Here is a 21,876-nt window from a genome sequence, read left to right on the forward strand (position 1 = left end):
CATATATCTTTTCAAATTAGTGTTTTTGTTTTCTTTGGGTAAAGACCCAGGAGTGGAATTACTGGATCGTATAGTATTTCTTTGTTTAATTTTTTGAGGAACCTCTATGCTGTTTCCACCGTGGCTGCATCAACTTATATTCCCACCAGCAGTGCTTGAGAGTTCCTTTACTGTATGCTTTTCTTAGCAGAGATTTGTGTATTTTGTGCCCATTTGTTATTTCATTTTGGAAATATTTCCTGGTATGGTCTCCCTCGGTATGTAGAAATCTTGCCTTTTTCTTATTTTTATTTTATTTTATTATTTATTTTTTAAATTAACATATATTATTAGCCCCAGGGATACAGGTCTGTGAATCGCCAGGTTTACATACTTCACAGCACTCACCATAGCACATACCCTCCCCAATGTCCATAACCCCACCACCCTCTCCCTACCCCCCTCCCCACAGCAATGCTCTGTTTGTTTTGTGAGATTAAAAGTCTCTTATGGTTTGTCTCCCTCCTGATCCCATCTTGTTTCATTTATTCCTTTTCTACCCCTCAAACTCCCCATGTTGCCTCTCAACTTCCTCATATCAGGGAGATCATATGATAATTGACTTTCTCTGACTGACTTAAGCTTTGCTCAGTATAATACCCTCTAGTTCCATTCATGTCGTTGCAAATGGCAAGAGTTCATTTCTTTTGATGGCTGCATAGTATTCCATTATATATATATATAAAAAATGGAATATATATATATATATACATACATATATACCACATCTTCTTTATCCATTCATCTGTTGATGGATATCCAGGTTCTTTCCATAGTTTGGCTATTTTGGATATTGATGCTATAAACATTCAGTTGCATGTGCCCCTTCAGATCACTACATTTGTATCTTTAGGGTAAATACCCAGTAGTGTGATTGCTGGGTCGTAGGGTAGTTCTATTTTCAACTTTTTGAGGAATCTCCATATTGTTTTCCAGAGTAGTTGTACCAGCTTGCATTCCCACCAGCAGAATCTCCATATTGTTTTCCAGAGTAGTTGCACCAGCTTGCATTCCCACCAGCAGTGAAGGAGGAACGTTCCCCTTCCTCTGCATCCTTGCCAGCATCTGTCATTTCCTGACTTGTTGATTTTAGCCATTCTGACTGGTGTGATGTGGTATCTCATTGTGGTTTTGATTTGTATTTCCCTGATGCCAGGTGATGTCAAGCACTTTTTCATGTGTCTCTTGGCCATCTGGATTTCTTCTTTGCAGAAATGTCTGCTCATGTCCTCTGCCCATTTCTTGATTGGATTATTTGTTCTTTGGGTGTTGAGTTTGATAAGTTCTTTATAGATTTTGGACACTAGCCCTTTATCTGATATGTCGTTTGCAAATATCCTTTCCCATTCTGTCTGTTGTCTTTTGGTTTTATTAACTGTTTCCTTTGCTGTGCAAAAGCTTTTGATCTTGATGAAGTCCCAATAGTTCATTTTTGCCCTTGCTTCCCTTGCCTTTGGCGATGTTTCTAGGAAGAAGTTGCTAAGGCTGAGGTTGAAGAGGTTGCTGCCTGTGTTCTCCTGTAGGATTTTGATGGATTCCTTTCTCATATTGCGGTCCTTCATCCATTTGGAGTCTCTTTTTGTGTGTGGTGTAAGGAAGTGGTCCAGTTTCATTTTTCTGCATGTGGCCATCCAATTTTCCCAACACCATTTGTTGAAGAGACTGTCTTTTTTCCACTGGACATTCTTTCCTGTTTTGTCGAAGATTAGTTGACCATAGAGTTGAGGGTCTATTTCTGAGCCTTCTGTTCTGCTCCATTGATCTGTGTGTCTGTTTTTGTGCCAGTACCATACTGTCTTGATGATGACAGCTTTGTAGTAGAGCTTGAAGTCTGGAATTGTGATGCCACCAACTTTGGCTTTCTTTTTCAACATTCCTCTCACTATTTGAGGTCTTTTCTGGTTCCATATAAATTTTAGGATTATATGTTCCATTTCTTTGAAAAAAAATGGGTGGGATTTTGATAGGTAGATTGCTTTAGGTAGCATAGACATTTTCACAATATTTGTTCTTCCAATCCAGGAGCATGGAACATTTTTCCATTTCTTTGTGTCTTCCTCAATTTCTTTCATGAGTACTTTATAGTTTTCTGAGTATAGATTCTTTGCCTCTTTGGTTAGGTTTATTCCTAGGTATCTTATGGCTTTGGGTGCAATTGTAAATGGGATTGACTCCTTAATTTCTCTTTCTTCTGTCTTGTTGGTGTATAGAAATGCAACCGATTTCTGTGTGTTGAATTTATATCCTGACACTTTACTGAATTCCTCTACAAGTTCTAGCAGATTTGGTGTGGAGTCTTTTGGGTTTTTCACATAAAGTATCATATCATCTGCAAAGAGTGAGAGTTTGAGTTCTTCTTTGCCGATTTGGCTGCCTTTAATTTCTTTTTGTTGTATGATTGCTGAGGCTAGGACTTCTAGTATTATGTTGAATAGCAGTGGTGGTAATGGGCATCCCTGCTGTGTTCCTGACCTTAGTGGGAAAGCTCTCAGGTTTTCTCCATTGAGAATGGTATTCACTGTGGGTTTTTCATAGCCTTTTTGTTATTTAATTAAAACATTTAAAAATATTTATGTTGGAGTGATGATACAAATAATGAAGAGCTTTACGAAGCTTAAGAAGTTTCATTTGATTAAGAAATTGAAACCTCTCCTTCCTTCCCTTACAACATGAATCCAGGATGGCACATCTGTATGGTTATGGCACAGAGTCTGCTACACAGGGGTTCTCATTATGTATCTGCTGAATGAGTGTATTGATTGTATTCATGTTTGTGTGTGTGTGTGTGTGTGTTTTAAAGATTGTATTGTTAAGGAATCTCACACAATGCAGGACTCGAACCTACAACCCCAAGATCAAGAGTTGCATGCTCTTCTGACTGAGCCAGCCAGGCACCCCTATGTATTTTGATGGCATTATCCTTGTGTACCACCTTCCCTTCTGTTTACAAAGATCATCCTAGTTGCCTGAGGACCTTTGTGTCCTTCTACCCCCGTAGGTTCCTAAACACACATTTACCTTTTCAAATAAATGTAATTGCATTATGGACATTCTTAACTCATTTCTTGATTTGTTTTGTTTTTTTTGTTTTGATTATTCCTACCACAAAATAGAAATGGTAATTATGTGATGTGATAGGGGTGCTTTTGTGTTCCACATGACGGATGTGATAGAGGTGATAACTATCATCATAATGACAATCATCTTACAATATATAAATGTAGCAAGTGAACATGTTGTATACCGTGTTATTTTTTATTATAATTTTTAAAGATTTTATTGATTTATTTGAGAGAGAGAGAGAGAGAGCATGGGCACAGTGCGGGTGGAGAGGGTAGAGGGAGAAGGAGAAGCAGACTCCCCAGTGAGCAGGGAGCCTGATGTGGGGCTCGATCCCAGGACCCCAAGATCATGACCTGGGCCAAAGGCAGGCACCCAACCCAACTGAGTCACCCAGGTGCTCCCATCTTATTGTTTTTTTAATCAGTTAAGAAAATTCTTCCTAGATTCCTCCAAGAGAGTATTTTTGATAGTAGTTATCATCACTGGCATTTCTTATGATGCTTTCATTGTTTCAGTGGAGGAAGTTAAATGATGGCAAGACTACCGATCTATGAAAAGCTAACAGAAATGTGATCAGAGCAGAAGCAGATGGTCCTCAGCTCTGCAGTTAGCTGATTTATCTTCACATGTTCGTTTAGCCTCATGGGCTATTTTTTTTTTTTTTTTTTTTGAGGCTTCTACATTTAGAGTATTTTTCCCCCACAGCTCTCTGAATTACCATTCCTGTGCCACCAAACCAGTTTTAGTACAAATGAATGACTTGGAAGCAGTGTCTGGACACACGGAAGAGCAAGGAAGTTAAAATATTTTTTTGGTGTGCCAAATGGATTCCCCCCTCCCACTCCCAAGACAAAAATAGCTTTTGTTTGGGATGTTATTTTTCACTTTTGGTTTGCTTATTTTTGTCCCAGGTGAGGAGAACCTCTCTAAAGTGATTTGTTATTTGTTCATCTTTCTTTAAGCTGGTCCAGGGAGCTTCTCAAAAATCCCATTTTGGTCCCAATACATTAGCCTTTTAGGATAAGCCCACCTCTGAGACTGTTCCTTTTATTCCTCCTTTAAGAGATACAATTTTGGTACTATTAATCAAAAATATTTAAGTCGTGCCTTGTACTTTCCATTAGGACATCTGGATTTTATTTAATTTTGATTCTTGCCAAAGTCAGAGTAGTTAGCCTGGTCAGGGAGGTAGAGCATGGAATAGCATGTTTCCTTAGAGTAATACATTTTTATTTGGACACAAAAGGACTGAAAGATAGGTTGACTATTAAGAACATGGTATTTGGTAATGGGGCAAGGTTCTTGAAAAAGATGGATTGTGAACTGTTTTCCCCAGGTACGGAATAGTGAGAAATAAGAAGGCAGGGTCTGTAAGCATGACTTTAAGATTCTGATCTCTTGGGAATAAAGAAAGAAAGATAACTGGTTAATTTATTGTAGCTTCCCTGCTTGATAAAATACAGCAAGAACAAGAAATTCATAGAGAGGTTCTATCTTTTTTCAAAGTGTTCTTTCAATCATGATTGAACAAGTAGTTGTAAGTTGTAAGATACAAAAGGGAGAAATATAAAACGGTCTTCTTTCCGCACAGCAATGTGACCCAGAGGGAATGCTTGCTGTTACAGCTCATGTCCATCATCCTGATTAGTTGCTTAATCTGATTACTGTTCTTTGTGTTCCATATGTCAGATGCATGGCTTTAAAACCAGCCCCAATTTTTTTTTAGCTCCATTATAATTAAACAGTTCATAAAACATGCAGATTTTTTAGGCAGTGAGGTTTTTAAAAGACAGTATGCTTTTATTATAGGGTAGATTTCTGATGGATTTTCAAATTATTAAAATCAGTGATTCTGGGAGTGGGAGTGTTGGCTTTGAATGGGAATTCACATTCTCCTCCCCAATCTCTACTTATAATGAGAGATGATACAGAGAGGGGATTATTATTGTAAATGATTTGGAGATAGAGAAAAGGCTGAAAGCCACTGGCTTAGAGGAAAGACATGGAACCCCGGGGTCCCCAGTGGGCCACATCTTAGTAGTTGATTGAGACAATGATCTGGTGCTCCAGGCAAAACAAAACAAAACAAAACAAAACAAAGCCATCTTTCTGTATGATTATCTAATTTCTTTCCTCTTTGGGACCATGGAGACTCAGCCAAACTTAGTCTTTTGATTCTTATACTCTGTGGAGCAGTTCATTTTATGAATTTGTTTTCCTGCTGAATTCTAGATTTACATTCCTACTTGGCTGCTTGGTCCCTAGATCTCCCCAAACCTTCTGACATCCATCCATTTCTCTGTTCTCTTACTTTTTTTTTTTTTTCCCCTTCTTGTTACTGCTACCTTCTGAATAATGTCTCAGTAGTTTCAGAACAGAGCTGGGTCAGACTCATTAGCCAGAGTAGGTATTGGTGGCAATTAAGAAGTCACATTCAGAATTAGCTAGAGATTTGATTCCCTGAAGTAATAGCAACACCCTAAGAGAGAAAGCCTTACCCCGGGGAGGAAGGAAGGAAGCAAACTGATGTGAATTGAAGTTGATGCTAATGAGTATTTGCTGGTTCTAGGCAGTGTCACTGCTCCCTGTCCTCTCACTCACTCACTTTGAAGGAGAGTCAAAGGGAGGTCTTAATTTGATGTGCCACAACTGGGAGTTAGTTCTTTGTTCTGAAAAGGGAAGTACTAGCGAGTTTGGTGCCTTTCTATTTATTATAGAATTGTTTATGTGACTGATACTTCTTATTGAAAGTGATAGCACCTTACATTTTATTAACTGTGATAGCATATGTGAAAAGACTCTGAAAATTATGAAATATTCTTAAAAATGCAAGCTTTTCTTTTTAAAATCTCCCTATAGACCCTACTGCTCCAATTCAAGAGGAGGACTAGGTTACAGAGATTGTATGATTTGTTCAAGGTCATGCAGCTAAGTGACTCCCTGAGGATCGAGCCCAGCTCTTCTGACTCTAGGGCTAGGCATGGTGATTCTTCTTCTTTTTTTTTTTTTAAGAGAGGGGAAAGAGGGAGAAAGAGAAAGAGAGAGTACATTTGTGGGGGAAAGAGAGAGGGAGAATTTTTTTTTTAATTGTGTTATGTTAGTCACCATACAGTACATCATTCATTTTTTATGTAGTGTTCCATGATTCATTGTTTGTGTATAACACACAGTGCTCCCTTCAGTCCGTGCCCTCCTTAATATCCACCACCAGGCTCATCCATCCCCCACCCCCCTCCCTTCTATAACCCTTGGTTTATTTCCCCAGAGTCCATTGTGAGAGGGAGAATCTTAAGCAGGCTCTAGCAGGCACTAGCATGGAGCCTGACAAAGGGAGCCTGACACAGGGGTTGATCTCACAACCCTTAGATCATGACCTGAGCCGAAATCAAGAGTTAGATACTTAAAAAAAAAAAAAAAAAAGAGTTGGACACTTAACTGACTGAGCCAACCAGGCTCCCCTAGCCTCAACTGTATTGATGCCCATGGAAATAATCTGCTAGACCAAATGAACCTGACTGGTGGTTCCCTATTTGGATGGATTAATTTAAATAACAGACTCTAATTGAGAGACCCACAGATGAAAGTCCCCGTGATTAAAAAAATTTTTTTTTTGCCCTACCTCTACATTTAAAAATCCTGACTCTTCCTTATTAGCCCTGCTACTCCTGATGGATCTCCAGTCCAGACCAGCCATACCCAGCCTTGGTCTCCCTCACCATATAGTAGCCGCTTTCATGCCTTGCTATGATCTCATATACTCAGCAAAGTTCAGGCTCTTGAGCCAGAGTGTCTGGGTTCAAATACTGCCTATACACTGCCTATATACGGATGAGTGTTTTCTCATCTTTAAAATGGAGTGATAGTATGCCTCAAAGGGTTGTTGTGAGGGTTAATTAAGTTCATTAAAATATGGTGAGTGATCACAAATGTTAGCTGCTATCGTCTCTAGATAGCTAGAGAGATTTCCACGCAGGATTCATGCAATTTCCATGCAGGATCAAAATCTCTGATATTTTTCTGAAAGGATTGTTGGTAACCTGGAACGCATCTGTGAGGAAAGTGTTCAGTGAAACTGATGACAGAGTGATGTTGAATCTAGTTCATAGATCAATAATTTCCAGAATAATCTCCTTCCCTTTTCTCTGACTCCCTTCTTATCTCCCATGTATTCTGTTTTCCCCCTCTCCTATCTAAGCCCTATCTAACTGGCCCCTAACTAGAATATAGCATTTGATACATTTTACTGCAAGGTATATAACTCTGCATGCCTTCCTCATAATGTTTTCAGCACCTAGCCAGGGGACCAGCTATGTCAGGGACATGCTGTGGGACTAACGTGTTCTCTGCCTCACTCCTGGTTCTGTCTTTCCCCTTCTCCCATCTAAGCAACCTCACCTCTCTGTCCACCTTCCCATCCTCTAGGCCTCTCATTGTCTTCTCTGACCCTCTCATTGCTTGTCATTTCCCCACATGTTTTACCTGTGTGGTATGTCACAGATGTGTTCCTGTGGAGCAAAAGAACCCCAGAGAGCACAAAGACCCTTATCAGTGAACAGAACACCGAGGCTGAGCTGGTGGTTTGAATTTGGGCCACTGGAAGCATCTTCTTGCTCTTGGCAGAATAACAGGCATCCAGCTTTTACTTAACGATTAGAGGCTTCTAGCTCTTATACCTGTTTTTGTTTTCCTTTCCAAGTATTATCTGCAGTCACCTCTGGTTAACGTTTCCTCCCCTTTCTATATGGACTTATCTTGTACTCTGCTACACTTTATGCTTCAATCCTGCCTTATTATGTCCAAGTCATTTTTTAATCTCCAAGATGTGCTGGCAAGGAAGAGCTCTGGCTTCCTTGTGTGACCTCGAGCAAATTATGACCTCTCTGAACTGGTTTCCTGATCTGTCAAATGGATAAGAACATTGACCTGCCTCCCTCCGGTGGTTGTTATGAGACTTAAATGAGAGACATGTGTCATTCAGACGTGTCCACAAATAAACAGAAGAAAGAATAGACAGGGTTATGTCTTCTGTCATCTCATTGCCTGTATCAGTATGTTTAAGTATGGACTGTGAGTTCTAAGCAATCTGTACTTTTCCAGATCTTTCTTATACACACTGGACTTGAAAACCTCCAATTGCGATGTATTCTTCCTTGCTGTTTTGTGTTTGGTTCGGCTGCTTTCCAAATATTCTCTAAACCCTACCCTCTGAGGCCTTTGCTTTTCTAGCCTAGCTTAACCTGTGCCTCTCATGTTCCTACTGGGTGTCATGCTATAGAAATTGCTTATCTTTGTATGGTGACCAGATGGCTTACACATTGTTTGCGTGCATAATGTATTCTTAAAAAAATATTTAGGGTATTCTTTTGGGTTTTAGAGCTATAGAAAGCAAGGCAAGGAAGGATCTTTTCTTTTTCTTTCTCTATTTTGTTTCTTAGTAGCTTCCTAATAAAACATGCTGCCAACTGAGTGTTCAGTGCAGGTTGCTAACTGTAGATAAATAAATGTAAATGTTTTGTTAAATACATTTGTTACAACTCTGACTTTTTCCCAGTGGATTTCTATTTAGTTTGAACAGAAAAAACCCTGAGTTTATTAACACCTGACATTAATATATGTGACATAGTCTATTTATAAACATTTCTCAGAGTGCATTACAGTGAGAATTAATTTTTTATCATCAGGCACTAATCCCATTATTTATATGTGGAGCGGAAGGGCTTATAGTATGTGGATTTTCTTCCTCCTCCCCAAGTGATTAAAGTCTGAATTTTTTAACCACCATGAACTTATTTTTGAGTATAAAGAAATGTTCCCTTGGTATAGTTAGAAAATTATTGTAATTTCTGAGATTTTGTGTCTTCATTAAATAAGTAGTTAAGATAACTTCTCTGTGCTTTAAATGAGGTTAGAGTAATTAGAATTTCCTACTTGGAGAAAATTCAGCACTTGTCACTGTATATTAGTTTTACACTAATACCAATATTAGTATTAGTATATCCAAAACTCTTGAAAACAGTTGTGGGGAAAGATTGAAATTAATATTTGAATTTTTATTGAATGAGTTTGAGTCCACCTACGCATACCTAATTAGTCACTAAGACTTTTTATTTTAGAAACCGTATTTCTTAAAAATGTTTACTACCTTCTTAATGCTTTCCAGGAACCAGATCCTGAATTGCCAGTGTCTCAGGTAAAGGTTTAGTTTAGCAACCTTTAGTTTAGAGAATACTATAATTTCAATTGCTTACTTGGTCCTATAGATTAGAAAACCCGCTGCATATCTATTAGTGCTGTTATAAAATTAGCCATCTCTACCAGACGTTCTGTACCTTTTTATGTAAAGTATTATATTTCCAACATTTTTGGATGAGTAGTCTTATGGTCTTAAGACTTGGAGTTTAAATAGAAATGACCAATATTGACCAGAGGATGAGAAAATTAGAGAAGGAGGCAAGGGGAATCAGGAGTTAGAAAGCGAGCGAGCCAAGAAATCAGCAGAACCCAAGGTGTCCAAAAAGACCATGATGGATAGGACAGTGTCTGGAGCAAAGATTAGGCTAACTCTGCTTGGGAAGGGCTTGGTTTTAGAGAGCGGTGCCTGCCACCATGAGGAAGAAAGGAAGGAACACTACTGGCCAGATAGCCATGTCTACCAAATTCTTGCAGGATAGAGAGACCTGCTTAACTGGATGAGACCCAGTGAATGAGTCTGGAGGGAATCCAAGGAGAGGAGGTGAAGCTTTTAACTCTGAGGGTTTCCAGTAGGTCTGGGAATACTGTGAAGAGACGAAAGTGCTACAAAGCAGAGAGCTTCAGTATTTCCAGGTGTTTGCCCCACCACATGACAGAAAATTGTAACAGTGGTTTTTAGGTAAACAAACAGTTTGGAACCTCATATGTGGTTCATGTGAGTAATCATCCAAACTTGTAGAAGAAAGCAAGATACAAAGTACTCTGATAGAGGTCTGTGTGGCATTAAACAAGCCTGTAAATGGGTTAAAAGGTAGCACTCCATTCTTGAAAAGAATTTCAACATTGTCTACAGTGTTCATAATCATTACCAAATTGATAGATGGTACAGAACTGTTTTTTGCATAATATATGGTTGAGAAGGACCTACACTATAAATAGAGTAAGTACTCTGCTGTTTGTTTTCAGTAATTTTGGAAGATTTTGTTAAAATTAAATTAAAACACCAGTAATTTGCACTGTATGGTTTAAAAACTGTAAATGGCATTTGTAAGTTTCCAGCCAGCGCAGGAACTTGATGAAGGATCTGTATTTAGTATTGCTTTTCTGTTCTGTTACTGTAGACTGAATCATCCACTCGATAGTGATCTAAAAGAATAAAAAGGGAACAAGTCTGACAGGATTCTTTTGAGCTCATTATTCACACATTTTGCCTTCCTCCTTTGCACATTTTTACAACTTCAAAATAAATGAGGCTTCACAATAACAATTCAATATTTTGTGCCTCAGTTTTTCATTTTCATAGAGTAGGCAGAGTGTCAAATGTTACTGATTCTTATGATGGCTCAATCAGGTTAGACACACTGTTCTTTGGTGGCCTTATTCTAATAATAACCTAAAATTGTTTCTTTTATGTCTTCAACGAGTGGCCTCAAATCCTGTATTAAAAGGAACAGGGCAATTTAAACATGTTTTGCTCATTCACTAGAGTTTTCACCTTGTTTATTTTCATAACTAAAATTGGATCAACCTCACAGAAGATAGTACAAGCAAAGCATTACTTCCCTGATGTTATTGCCTCAAGAGGAATGTCCTGTAGACTGCCTCAGTAGGCGAATGAGATGGGATTATGTTTCACAGACAAAGAAGGACATAACTGACGTGATGATTACTTGCTTAGATTGGGAGAATATGTGCTTTTTCCCTTGAGAAAAGTTCCGACACTTCTATGATTTTTTTTTTAAGATTTTTTTTCTTTATTTGGCAGACAAAGATCACAAGTAGGCAGAGAGGCAGGCAGAGAGAGAGGAGGAAGCAGGCTCCCTGCCGAGCAGAGAGCCCGATGTGGGGCTCGATCCCAGGAACCTGGGATCATGACCTGAGCGAAAGGCAGAGGCTTTAACCCACTGACCCACCCAGGCGCCCCACTTCTATGATTTTTGTTGATTTCACAGTACTTCCAATGGATGGGTATTCAAGTATATTTACTACATGACCCTGTCATTTAGTAACAATTTAAACATTATCTGATAATACCAATTTATGTTTTTATGCAGATCCAAGGGGCAGTTTGGGATCATCCATTATGCTTTGTTATGCAGTTTACTTTAATCACTGATTAGTTTTGAACTTTTTTTTAAAATTTCAACAGAGGATTTTAGGGCTGTAAAACATACTTGGCTTGTTTCCAAAATAAAATTTTTAATTTTTTTTTAAAGCCAAAGCCCCATCTGCTGTTTTCATCAAAATCCTAAGAATTGTTCACATTGCCAAGAGCAGTTCTTTGAATACAGTCTGATGTTTAATCAAGCAGTGGTATGTGATTTTCAAGGTCATTTTTGTTAGGACAGAAGGAAAATCAAGAAGATTAATATTCTCAAATACTGATGAAATTTAAAATTAAGTAATGGTTAAATAGATTTTATTATAGATCTTTAAATATACAAGATTCCCATCATTATTTCTACTTCGGAAGAATTAGGTTCCAGAAACTGAAATATAGATCTCTTTACCTTTTTTAAAAAGTGAATTCTTATGGAATCACATTTTCCAAAAGATGTGAAGCATTTATTCATTTGGTGGGGAGGGAACAGTGGATTTACTTCCTTTTGTTTTGCTTAGCCTAATATTAAAAACAGTTGCACCTTCTTAATATTTAATAGTAGGTAGATAGACGTGAGGAAGCATGATGGAGTAGACTCTGACAGTAGATACATGCAAATTGTTAAAAAGATATGTGCAGGGATAATTAATGCCCAATATATAAATGATACTATAATAATTAGAACATGGCTTTTAGAAGGTCGATTTGACTGGGACTCCAAGTCATAGTTTTGAAGCTTCATGAGCTCCTCCTTATCAGGATGAAAGTCCATATACCTCACTGTGGCATCCAGGGTCTGTCATCAGCCCCTTTATCTTTTTCTCCAGTTTCTTCTCTGACTGCTGCCTCAGCCCGAACCCAATTCAACCATATACCAACTGATTTGGGTTTGTTAAACTTGTCATGAGCCTTCAAGCTAGCCTGTCCTGGTCCCGTTGCTTTGCCTATCACATGCTTTCCAGTCTTGGCCACTAGCAAACTCTTTTCTCCTACCCTTCCTCCACCCTCCAGGCAGCTGGGTGCCACTCTCTGCCTTCCCACAGTATGCTCCAGACTTTCATTATTGCGTTTTTCCAACAACACTGAAATTTGTGTGAGCTGGGAGAGCTGTGCTTTACTCATCTCTGTTCCCAGGACCTGGCATGTAGGTAGCAGATGCTCCCTAGTAATATGGGAGTGAACCTGCAGAGCCCACATCTTGCTTTACTGTTTCAAAGAAGATGCTACAGTCCTTCCTGTCCACCAGGCTGCTGAACAAGCAACGCCCTCTTGAGAAATGAAAGCCGTCAGATGCTTGCAGGGTAGTATGAGCCGTGGGGACTCAAGATAAATCAGGATTACTTCTTTGAAGTTAAATTAAACCATTAGTTCAAGCGAGGGATGACTTCCCTGACCATACTTGTATAGATCTGCCAACCTTCCTTGATCTTTGAGGATTGAAAACCTCCAATTGTTTCCACACTTTAGTGGCTCTCACAGTTAGATGCAGTTCCAATTGGAATTGATTTTTTTTTTTTTTACAAATTCTTTGATTCTGTGTTCTGCTCATTCAGTTGTGTTAAGTCCACAAAGTTGAGACATTTTATTGTAAGTTATCTGATGAGAATCCAATAAACCTTACCCAGCAAAGTATAAGCCTAAAAAGCCAATCATCTAACCAAATATAATTTCGTTTTAGGAACCTAAGTATGCAATGAAGGCAGCCTTCTTTAGTCCCATTAAAGTGAAAGCATAAAGATTTTCTTCTTTCCTTAAACATTTTTGTCTGCTGTATGCATTCCAATTATTTTAGCCCACAAAAGGATCTCTGCTTTTTAATTCCTATAAAACTTATTTTCTACACCACAAACCTGTCACTTATCATGCACTGCTTTGCCTTGACACTTAATTCAGATAGGTGATGTGTTCAGGGAAATTAAGATCCAAGTTTTAATCTTCTCGTGTTTCCTTTTCAGAACCTAGCCCAACGCCCTGTAACTAGGAGGTGTTCAGTAGATATGGACTGAGTGCATGAGTGGATGAATGCATCTTGGGTTCTTGATGTGAGGACTTTTGGGACCTCTGTAGCTCTCTCTGTTTCTCTCTCAGTCCCTTTGCCTTTCCTTCAGCCTGCTTCACAGCCTGATGTGAGAGCCCTCCTCACACCATACCCCAAGTTCCCATGCTGCTGCTTCATCTGTACTATTAGAGTCAATTCTGTGCTTCTGCTCAAGAGTTGCCTTCTTCCCAGCTCCTCCACTGGACAAGCTTTATTGCTCTTTGCTTCTATTCTCTAGTGAAACAGAAAGGTAAACATTTCTGATAAAGCCATTTTAAATGTGTAAGAAGATATTTAACTGTGTAGACCTTGACACCTAATTTCTCAAGGTAGAACAAAGCTGATATTTTCCAGATTCCTTATTTGCCTTTTCTATCTCCCCCGCCTCCACTTTCTACCAGGTTTTCTACTGGCTAGATCCCAAAGCAACCAAGATTGTGTTGATTAGTTATTGGGAATTGGGAGAAATTGATCTTAGTTCAAGTCAACATTTTTGGAATACCAATGTGTGCAAAAACCGTAGGTGTTACGGAAAATTCAGAATTGAACAAGGTAAAAAGGATTGTGTTCTGGGGAAGGGAGGGCTAACTTATGCCCAATAATTACAGTTTCTCGAGTATGGTAAGTACATAAGGACCATAAAGAGAATGCTCTGTGAGAAAGACAAGAGGGAAGCAGGTTTAGAGCTAAACCATCGAGAAGGTCTTCATGATGGACTCTGGTCCTGAAGGAGGAAGAAAGAGCACTGTGGTCGTAGCTTTAGTAATTTGTTTTCAAATTACTATTCTAGTAAAATTTTCTCTTAAGATCTTCTTTTACTTATAAAAAGTCACGTTAGAAGACTACCAGGTAATTATAACACTTTTATTTACTAGATAATTGATCTAATGGATGTTTCTTGATTAGTAATGACTTTGCCTCCTTTTATTAGTTTCTTGACATAGCTATTTAAATTAATATAATGCACTAAGTGGTAAACAGGCCCAATGGAAACTTAGACAATAATAAAGCTTCTGTAGGCAGTACTTCTAATACTACTTAATATATGCTTTATTTTATCCACGCTTATAGGCAGCTTGGATTTTAAAGGCACGAGCACTAACTGAAATGGTATACATAGATGAAATTGATGTAAATCAGGAAGGAATTGCAGAAATGATGCTGGATGAAAATGCTATTGCTCAAGTTCCACGTAAGTATTGGTTTTTCCCTTAAGTAAATGAAATGCCATTAGGAGGAAGAATCATACTCTTTGTATATGAAAGAAACATACGACATTATATACATGAAAAACATGAGAGACCATTTATGTAATAGGATATTACGTAATAGGATATTACGTAAATGGTCTCTATCTTGCCACACAGTACAAAGACTTTCCTTCCTCAATTCAATTATATTATCTTAAACTTAAGATATGAGATTGAGGTATAAAACCATTTTTCAATAAAAGCTATACTATGCATTTAAAAATTTTATATTTAAAAGGCATTCTAGCTGAACTGCTTATCTAACCTATCAGAAGATTGTTTATCTCAGAGTGGAAACACCGGAAGCACCCAAACAGCAGAAGTGTTCTAAAAGGATTATTAAAAAAAACGATGACTGGGGCGCCTGGGTGGCTCAGTGGGTTGGGCCGCTGCCTTCGGCTCGGGTTGTGATCTCGGGGTCCTGGGATCGAGTCCCGCATCGGGCTCTCTGCTCTGCAGGGAGCCTGCTTCCTCCTCTCCCTCTCTCTGCCTGCCTGTCTGCCTGCTTGTGATCTCTGTCTGTCAAATAAATAAATAAAATCTTAAAGAAAAAAAAAAAAAACAAAAACGATGACTGTAATAACTGAAGGTGGTTTGCTCTCATGCGTGATGTGAAGTGATGGGGTGATACGCTGGCCCATGAGTGCCTCTCAGTGTCGTCACAGAAGCCGGGTCCCCAGCTTACGGATGTGCTGGTGCAAATGGTATTGAGTGATTGCTGTGACACATGGTGGTCTTGCTAGAATTTGATAGTTATAACAGTTATCAGCCATTTATATGTTTGAAAGATAATAACTTTTAAAGCTTCAAATGAAAATTGAGGGAAAAAATACATATGGTTCATGTTAAAAATGAACTTTTGTCCCCCATCGTTTTGCTCTTTTGGAGCTAAACATCTAAATTCTTGATTTTGTATCAGAAATAAACTATGAGTATCTTTGGGGCTTGCTAGCCTTACTTGGAACCCCAGCTCTGCTAACGCGATGACCTCTTTGCTTAACCCTCTAAGCCTTTGCTGAATGGGTGAATATTACTTGTCTTTCAGACTTAGTGTGAGGATTACATGTGATAACATAAAATAACATGATAGATATTCAGTAAATATCAGTCTCAAACCCATTTTTTCCCTAAAATACATTTCCTGTTATTAATGTCCTTTTCACTAGACCGGCGCATTCCTGAAAATTACATTAGCTGACAGTTTTTACAGATTAGTAACTCATATATTAATTGAATTTTCCATCTCATCTCATAGGCCCTGGCACATCTTTGAAACTCCCTGGAACTAATCAGACGGGAGGGCCCAGTCCGGCTATCAGGTATGCACTTCTCTTTCATACCCTCTATCCTTAAATAGTGACCAGACTGTAGGAGAATCTTCCTTTATTGATCTTCTTTGTATTTTCACAACGTACACTTTCCACAGGCCAATCACTCAAGCTGGAAGACCCATTACAGGTTTCCTTAGACCTGGCACACAGAGTGGAAGGCCTGGCACTATGGAGCAGGCCATCAGAACTCCCAGAACTGCCTACACAGCTCGCCCCATCACCAGCTCATCTGGAAGATTTGTCAGGCTGGGAACGGTAAATTCTGACCGCTTTATTACCACAGTTTTCTATTACCAAAGTAACTTTAGGGTATATCATTTTTTGCTCTTGTTATAGTGGAAGGTTATATGGAAGGTTTTTTACAGTTAATTCTTTTTTTTTACTTCTGTTGCCTTTATAATTTTTATGCTCATTAAACTCAATTTATGTTTCAAGAGAAAGTTTCAGATCTTGTTCTGTCATTTTCCCCCATAGGCTTCCATGCTTACAAGTCCTGATGGACCTTTTATAAACTTATCTAGACTGAATTTAACAAAATATGCCCAGAAACCTAAACTGGCAAAGGTATGTACTTAAAATGATTGTATGTTATGAAGTAACATTTAGATATATTATCATAACAACATTGTAGGAAATAGCAAAAAAAATGGTGAAGGAAAGGCGGTGTCTTTTTTTTTTTTTAAAGATTTTATTTATTCATTTGACAGAGAGAAATTACAAGTAGATGGAGAGGCAGGCAGAGAGAGAGAGATAGGGAAGCAGGCTCCCTGCTGAGCAGAGAGCCCGATGCGGGACTCGATCCCAGGACCCTGAGATCATGACCTGAGCCAAAGGCAGCGGCTTAACCCACTGAGCCACCCAGGCGCCCAGGAAAGGCGGTATCTTGATTGAAATGGAAATGTTTAATTACTGAACGATGTAAAACTTCTCTTAGTCTTTTGAGTTAAGAAAAGTCCATCAGAAATAAAGTCTATATACCATCATTATAGGAAATTCTTTTTCCTCTGATAAACAACAGCAATTTTTAAAAAAAATTTAAATTCTAGTTAGTTAACATACAGTGCAATATTGGTTTCTGGAATAGAATTCTGTGATTCATCACTTACATACAACAAACAGCCAGTGCTCATCTCAACAAATGCTCTCCTTAATCCCCATCACCCATCTAGCCCATCTCCCATCCACCTCCCTCCATCAACCCTCAGTTTGTTCTGTACTGTTAAGGGTCTCTTATGGTTTGTTTCCCTCTCTCCTTTGCTTTTTCTTTCCCCCTTCCCATATGTTCTTTTTTTAAATTCCACATATGAGTGAGATCATATGGTATTTGTCTTTCTCTGACTTGATTTGTTTCACTTAGCATAACACTCTCTAGCTCTAGCCACATCATTGCAAATGGCAAGATTTCATTCTTTTTTGATAGCTGAGTAATATTTCTTGTGTGTGTGTGTGTACGTACACACCACATCCTCTTTATCCATTCATCAACCATTGGACATTGGGGCTTTCTCCATAGTTTGGCTATTGTTGATAAAGGAACAGCAGTTTATAACAAAGAAAGCAGATAGGCAGAATCATCTTAGTGGAAGGGAGCTTAGGAGGTCATCTGTGTCTGTGTTTTCTTTTTCATCTTGAACTCTTCTCAGAAAAATGATTTGCTATCCTTGTAGAGTTTTAGGACTGTCAAAAGGAAGATAAAAAAATATGTACTTCTAATTTGTAATTAGGCAGGCAAATCAATGTCACTGTCTGGCCTGAGTGATCCTTATGGAGAATTATGTTAATAATTCTAACTATTCAAAGAGTAGTTGCTTGGGGCACCTAGGTTACTCAGTCAGTTGAACGTCCAACTCTTCCTTTAGATTCAGGTCCATGATCTCAGGGTCGGGACATGGAGCCCTGTATCTGGCTCTGTGCTCAGCAGGAAGTCTGCTTGAAGATTTTCTCCCTCTTCCCCTCCGCCTCCCTCCCATGTGCACACGTACTCTCTCTCTCTCTCAAATAAATAAATAAATCTTAAAAAATAGGTTAGATGCTCCTTTAAATTAAAGAGAAAGAGTGAAAGTAAGTGTGTGTATGCATGGTAAGAGAGAGTGAGAAAGAGAAAAAGAGCCTGAGAGGTCCATGACCTTTTCAGTCTAAAGATAAACTTGGAGTTGTTTGGACTAGTTCAGAGACATGAGCACTTAGCTGGTGATGAAACTGGCCTAAGCTTAGCCCAGGTTTGTAACTGTAATTTTTGTGAATTCTGTGCATTAGCGCTGAGTGCATTCTGAATCTTAGTTCTAATGGTGTTTAACATATTTACTAAATGTCAAACACTGGGGAATGTAAGAGTGGTTGTTAGCCATACAGGGTTGAAATTAAAATCTGAAAAAGAAATGTCACTTTATAGGGAATTATCCTATAATAACTCTGATGACATTTTTCTTAATTTCTTATTTGAAAGCAATCTGGTCAACTACACTTAGCAGAATTGCAAAGTTATACTTATTTCCCTTTGTGAGAGTGGTATATTAACAGGAACTCATACGGAATATCTAGTTCCCCTGCCCTTTTAGGCCATTTACTTGAGGTGGCTGGATGGCTAGTTGGTACCATTGCTGTTTTCTTTTTCAAAGATTTATTTATTTGAGAGGAGAAGAGAGAGACAGAGGTGGGGGGATGGGGATGCAAAGGCAGAGTGAGAGAGGGGAACTTAAGCAGACTCTGCACTCAGTGTGGAGCCTGATGTGAGGCTCGATTCCATGATCCTGAGATCATGACCAGAGCTGAAATCAAGAGTCAGTCACTTAACTGACTATGCCACCTGGCCCCTGCCCACCCCTCCCCTGCCAACAGTGCCCCCCATTGCTGTTTTCTGTCCAGGGAGTGCAGTCCCATGAAGGCATCTCTGGTAAACTCAGATGCTTCCAGAACAGACCTAGTCTATGTTAATAGACTTAAACTGAACTAGATTTTGTGCTTTTTTAGTGTGTTGTAGAAATAATGCCCAGTAAGGGTGTCTGAGTGGCTCAGTCCATTAAGCATCTGCCTTTGGCTCAGGTCATGATCCCAGGGTCCTGGGACTGAGCCCTGCATCGGGCTCTCTGCTTCTCAGGGAGCCTCCTTCTCCCTCTGCCTCTGCCTTTCTCTCTCTCTGTCTCTCATGAATAAATAAATAAAATCTTAAAAAAAAAATAAAAAGAAAAAAAGAAAGATTGCCCAGTTTTCCTATCTTTGGTTTCCAATCCACGTTTCCTCATTGGAACACATTTCTAATGAGCTTCGTTTCACAGCAATGGTAGCACCAACCACACTTTTAACTTTTCCTTTTTATAACAGAACAAATGGAGGGTTAGGTATCGTTTTTAAAAGAAGGGCCTGCTCCTGAGTTCTTTTTTTCTTTGGTTGCCTCTTAAGTTTTCTTTGGTAATAACCTTGATACACTAGCCTCTTTGCAAGTGTACAGTAATGGCTTTATGGACAAATGTGATACCATCAAGGGGTAATTCAGTAAATGCTTACTTACCCAGATGAGCTGAGGGAAGTAGCACAGTAATGGGTCTTACAGTCATCATCTACACAGCCTGTTTTACACTCAAGCTCTACTTTGTTTCAAAAGGAACTTCCAGATCTCCCCCATGTCTAAAGTGTCATTATCAATATCGTAATCACTATACTACAGATGTAGAGTGTGTAATAGAATGGACTGAATCTGTTTTGGGCACTTCCAAAGTTGGTCTTTTCGTTTGTCTCTTTCTAGTAAAATAGTATGTGTAATACAAAAAACACTGTTTAGTTATTTGAGTTTTCCAGTTCGTATTCTATAAAAACAGGAATCAGGTATAAATCGCTATATTTTAAAATGGTGGTTGTAATAATGGATAGACCCTTAACTTGTAAAGGTACTTTTATTTATTTATTGTTATTGTTCTTTTGGTTCAACCCAGCTGCTGTCAAAATGGTCTTTCAGTCTTGATATAACAATACAGTGCTTTTGTTAAAATAAAATCTAATGTATTTTTGGCATTTTTTTTCTTCACAGGCTTTGTTCGAGTATATCTTTCATCATGAAAATGATGTTAAGACCGTAAGTTTTGAATTCATGCCATTTTCTCTTGTAATTTTTTCTGACATTGGGGATTTTGATTCTGAAATGTTCTATTTTTTACCTTATAAACAGATGGAATTATTAAAAATTGGAGCATTACTGATACTTTCAAATCCACTGTCAGTTACAACAGGAAAATTTATTATAAATATAGAATTGGTAAGAACTGTGCCTGGTCCAAGAGAGTATGTAGATATCCACTGAAGAGCAAGATACAGATAACTGAGAATATTGCATAGTGTGTTTATGCTACAGTATCTTTTTCATGCTAATAGTTAGCACTGTTGATTCATTTTTTTCCTGTAGTCCATATAGGGTATTATTATAGGTCATGTGAGTGTTTCTTATTTCTTTGTAATGCACCCCTTCCCCCCACAACATTATATGATAGAAAAATTCAAACACACACAAGTAGAGAAAATAATAATAATGAGCGAGTATCACCCATCACCGAGCTTCAGTAATATTCAATTACCTTGGTAGCTTCTTAGCAGAGTTTTGTTATATACTTATGACTTTATTTATTTCACTTTTACATGCTAATATGCAAATGACCACTTACCTCACAAATTTTGTCAAATTAAACATAGTTAATTCTGCAGTGTCTAATGATAGTGTTTTCCCTCATTTTATTTTTAGTTTAGGGAAAAAGCTTTATAACCATATGTTAAATATTCAGGAAAATAAAAATGTTTTCCTCAGTTGTGTTTTCAACCACTCTGCTATGTACTAGGAAAACTAATAAAAATATTTGTTTCTTGACTCTATAAGCTGTGCAATCTAGCTGAGAAAAGAAAATTGGCATAATGAAACAATTAAAGAGGTTATTGCCAAGCTGTGAAATTGTCACCAGGTAGCAAAGGGAAAAAAAAAAATCAGAGGGGTGATATCAATAAAGAGCCAAAAAATCAGTCAGATTTTTTGGGAGAAGGAAGGAAAATAAATGTGAAGAAAGAGTAAAAACATGAACAGGGTATAGAGTGAGAAATAAATAGGCCATCTACTAAGAAATGGGAGCATCAAAGAGACCTTTTAAAGGAAGAAGTGACAGAACATGATGATAAATTAGATGTGGAGGACAGAGGAAAGACACACATCAAGTCTGCCTCCTAAAAATGTTATGAGAAGAAGGATTGTTTTAGTAACAGAAATGGGATAATTAGGGAAGGAAGTCAATTTCTACGGAAGCTGCGTAATTCACTTGAAGGCATTTTGAGTTTGAGATTGTGACAAGCTGTCCAAGTGGAGATACCACTGGTACTAACTGTTGGCGGAAACCTGCACACCACACGCACAACGTCGTGTCTGTTGTGAGGTGCTAGTGCGTGTGGCCATGTAGGGAAGAAGAGAAACCAAGTCTGGAGCAGGTGTCATGCACGTTTCCTGTGAGTAAGTCGGTACATGCCACTTTCACTTAATACAAAGCTGGGCAGAGGCTTCCAGTGAGACATGTAATATCATGTAGTTAAACTGCCCTTATAAAGAAACATCCGAATAAGGGAGTCAGTCTCTATATAGCAGAAAGCTGTGTCTTGGACTTTTTGAGGATTAATTCAGTGATTGAAGAGACATATATGCTTTCATCTAAAACCGTCTGGACCACGACAAGGTGCCAGCCACTGTTCTAAGCCCTAAGATCACAGAGTGAAGTAGGAGACAAAATCTCTGCTCTTGTGTTGATTATATCCTGGTTGTGCAAGGAATAGAGAGAACTAGCAAATTTAGAAACACATCACATGTCCTGGGATGAGACGTACGGCGAGAGCAGCAGA

The 21,876-nt window shown here is 38.5% G+C and overlaps 1 protein-coding gene across 3 annotated transcripts in view; it reads left to right on the plus strand.

Annotated features, from left to right (window-relative positions):
- TTC8 (tetratricopeptide repeat domain 8) overlaps positions 1-21,876 on the plus strand; it is a 58,774-nt gene that overhangs the window by 5,328 nt on the left and 31,570 nt on the right. For all 3 annotated transcript variants that reach the window (XM_044229714.1, XM_044229715.1, XM_044229713.1), the window contains exons 2-6: positions 14,505-14,625; positions 15,939-16,002; positions 16,110-16,269; positions 16,489-16,578; positions 20,039-20,083. In XM_044229714.1, the coding sequence (XP_044085649.1) occupies positions 14,505-14,625; positions 15,939-16,002; positions 16,110-16,269; positions 16,489-16,578; positions 20,039-20,083 (480 nt within the window). The remainder of the gene's footprint in view (positions 1-14,504; positions 14,626-15,938; positions 16,003-16,109; positions 16,270-16,488; positions 16,579-20,038; positions 20,084-21,876) is intronic.

This window comes from Neovison vison, chromosome 13, assembly GCF_020171115.1.
Source record: "Neovison vison isolate M4711 chromosome 13, ASM_NN_V1, whole genome shotgun sequence".
Taxonomy (NCBI): Eukaryota; Metazoa; Chordata; class Mammalia; order Carnivora; family Mustelidae; genus Neogale; species Neogale vison.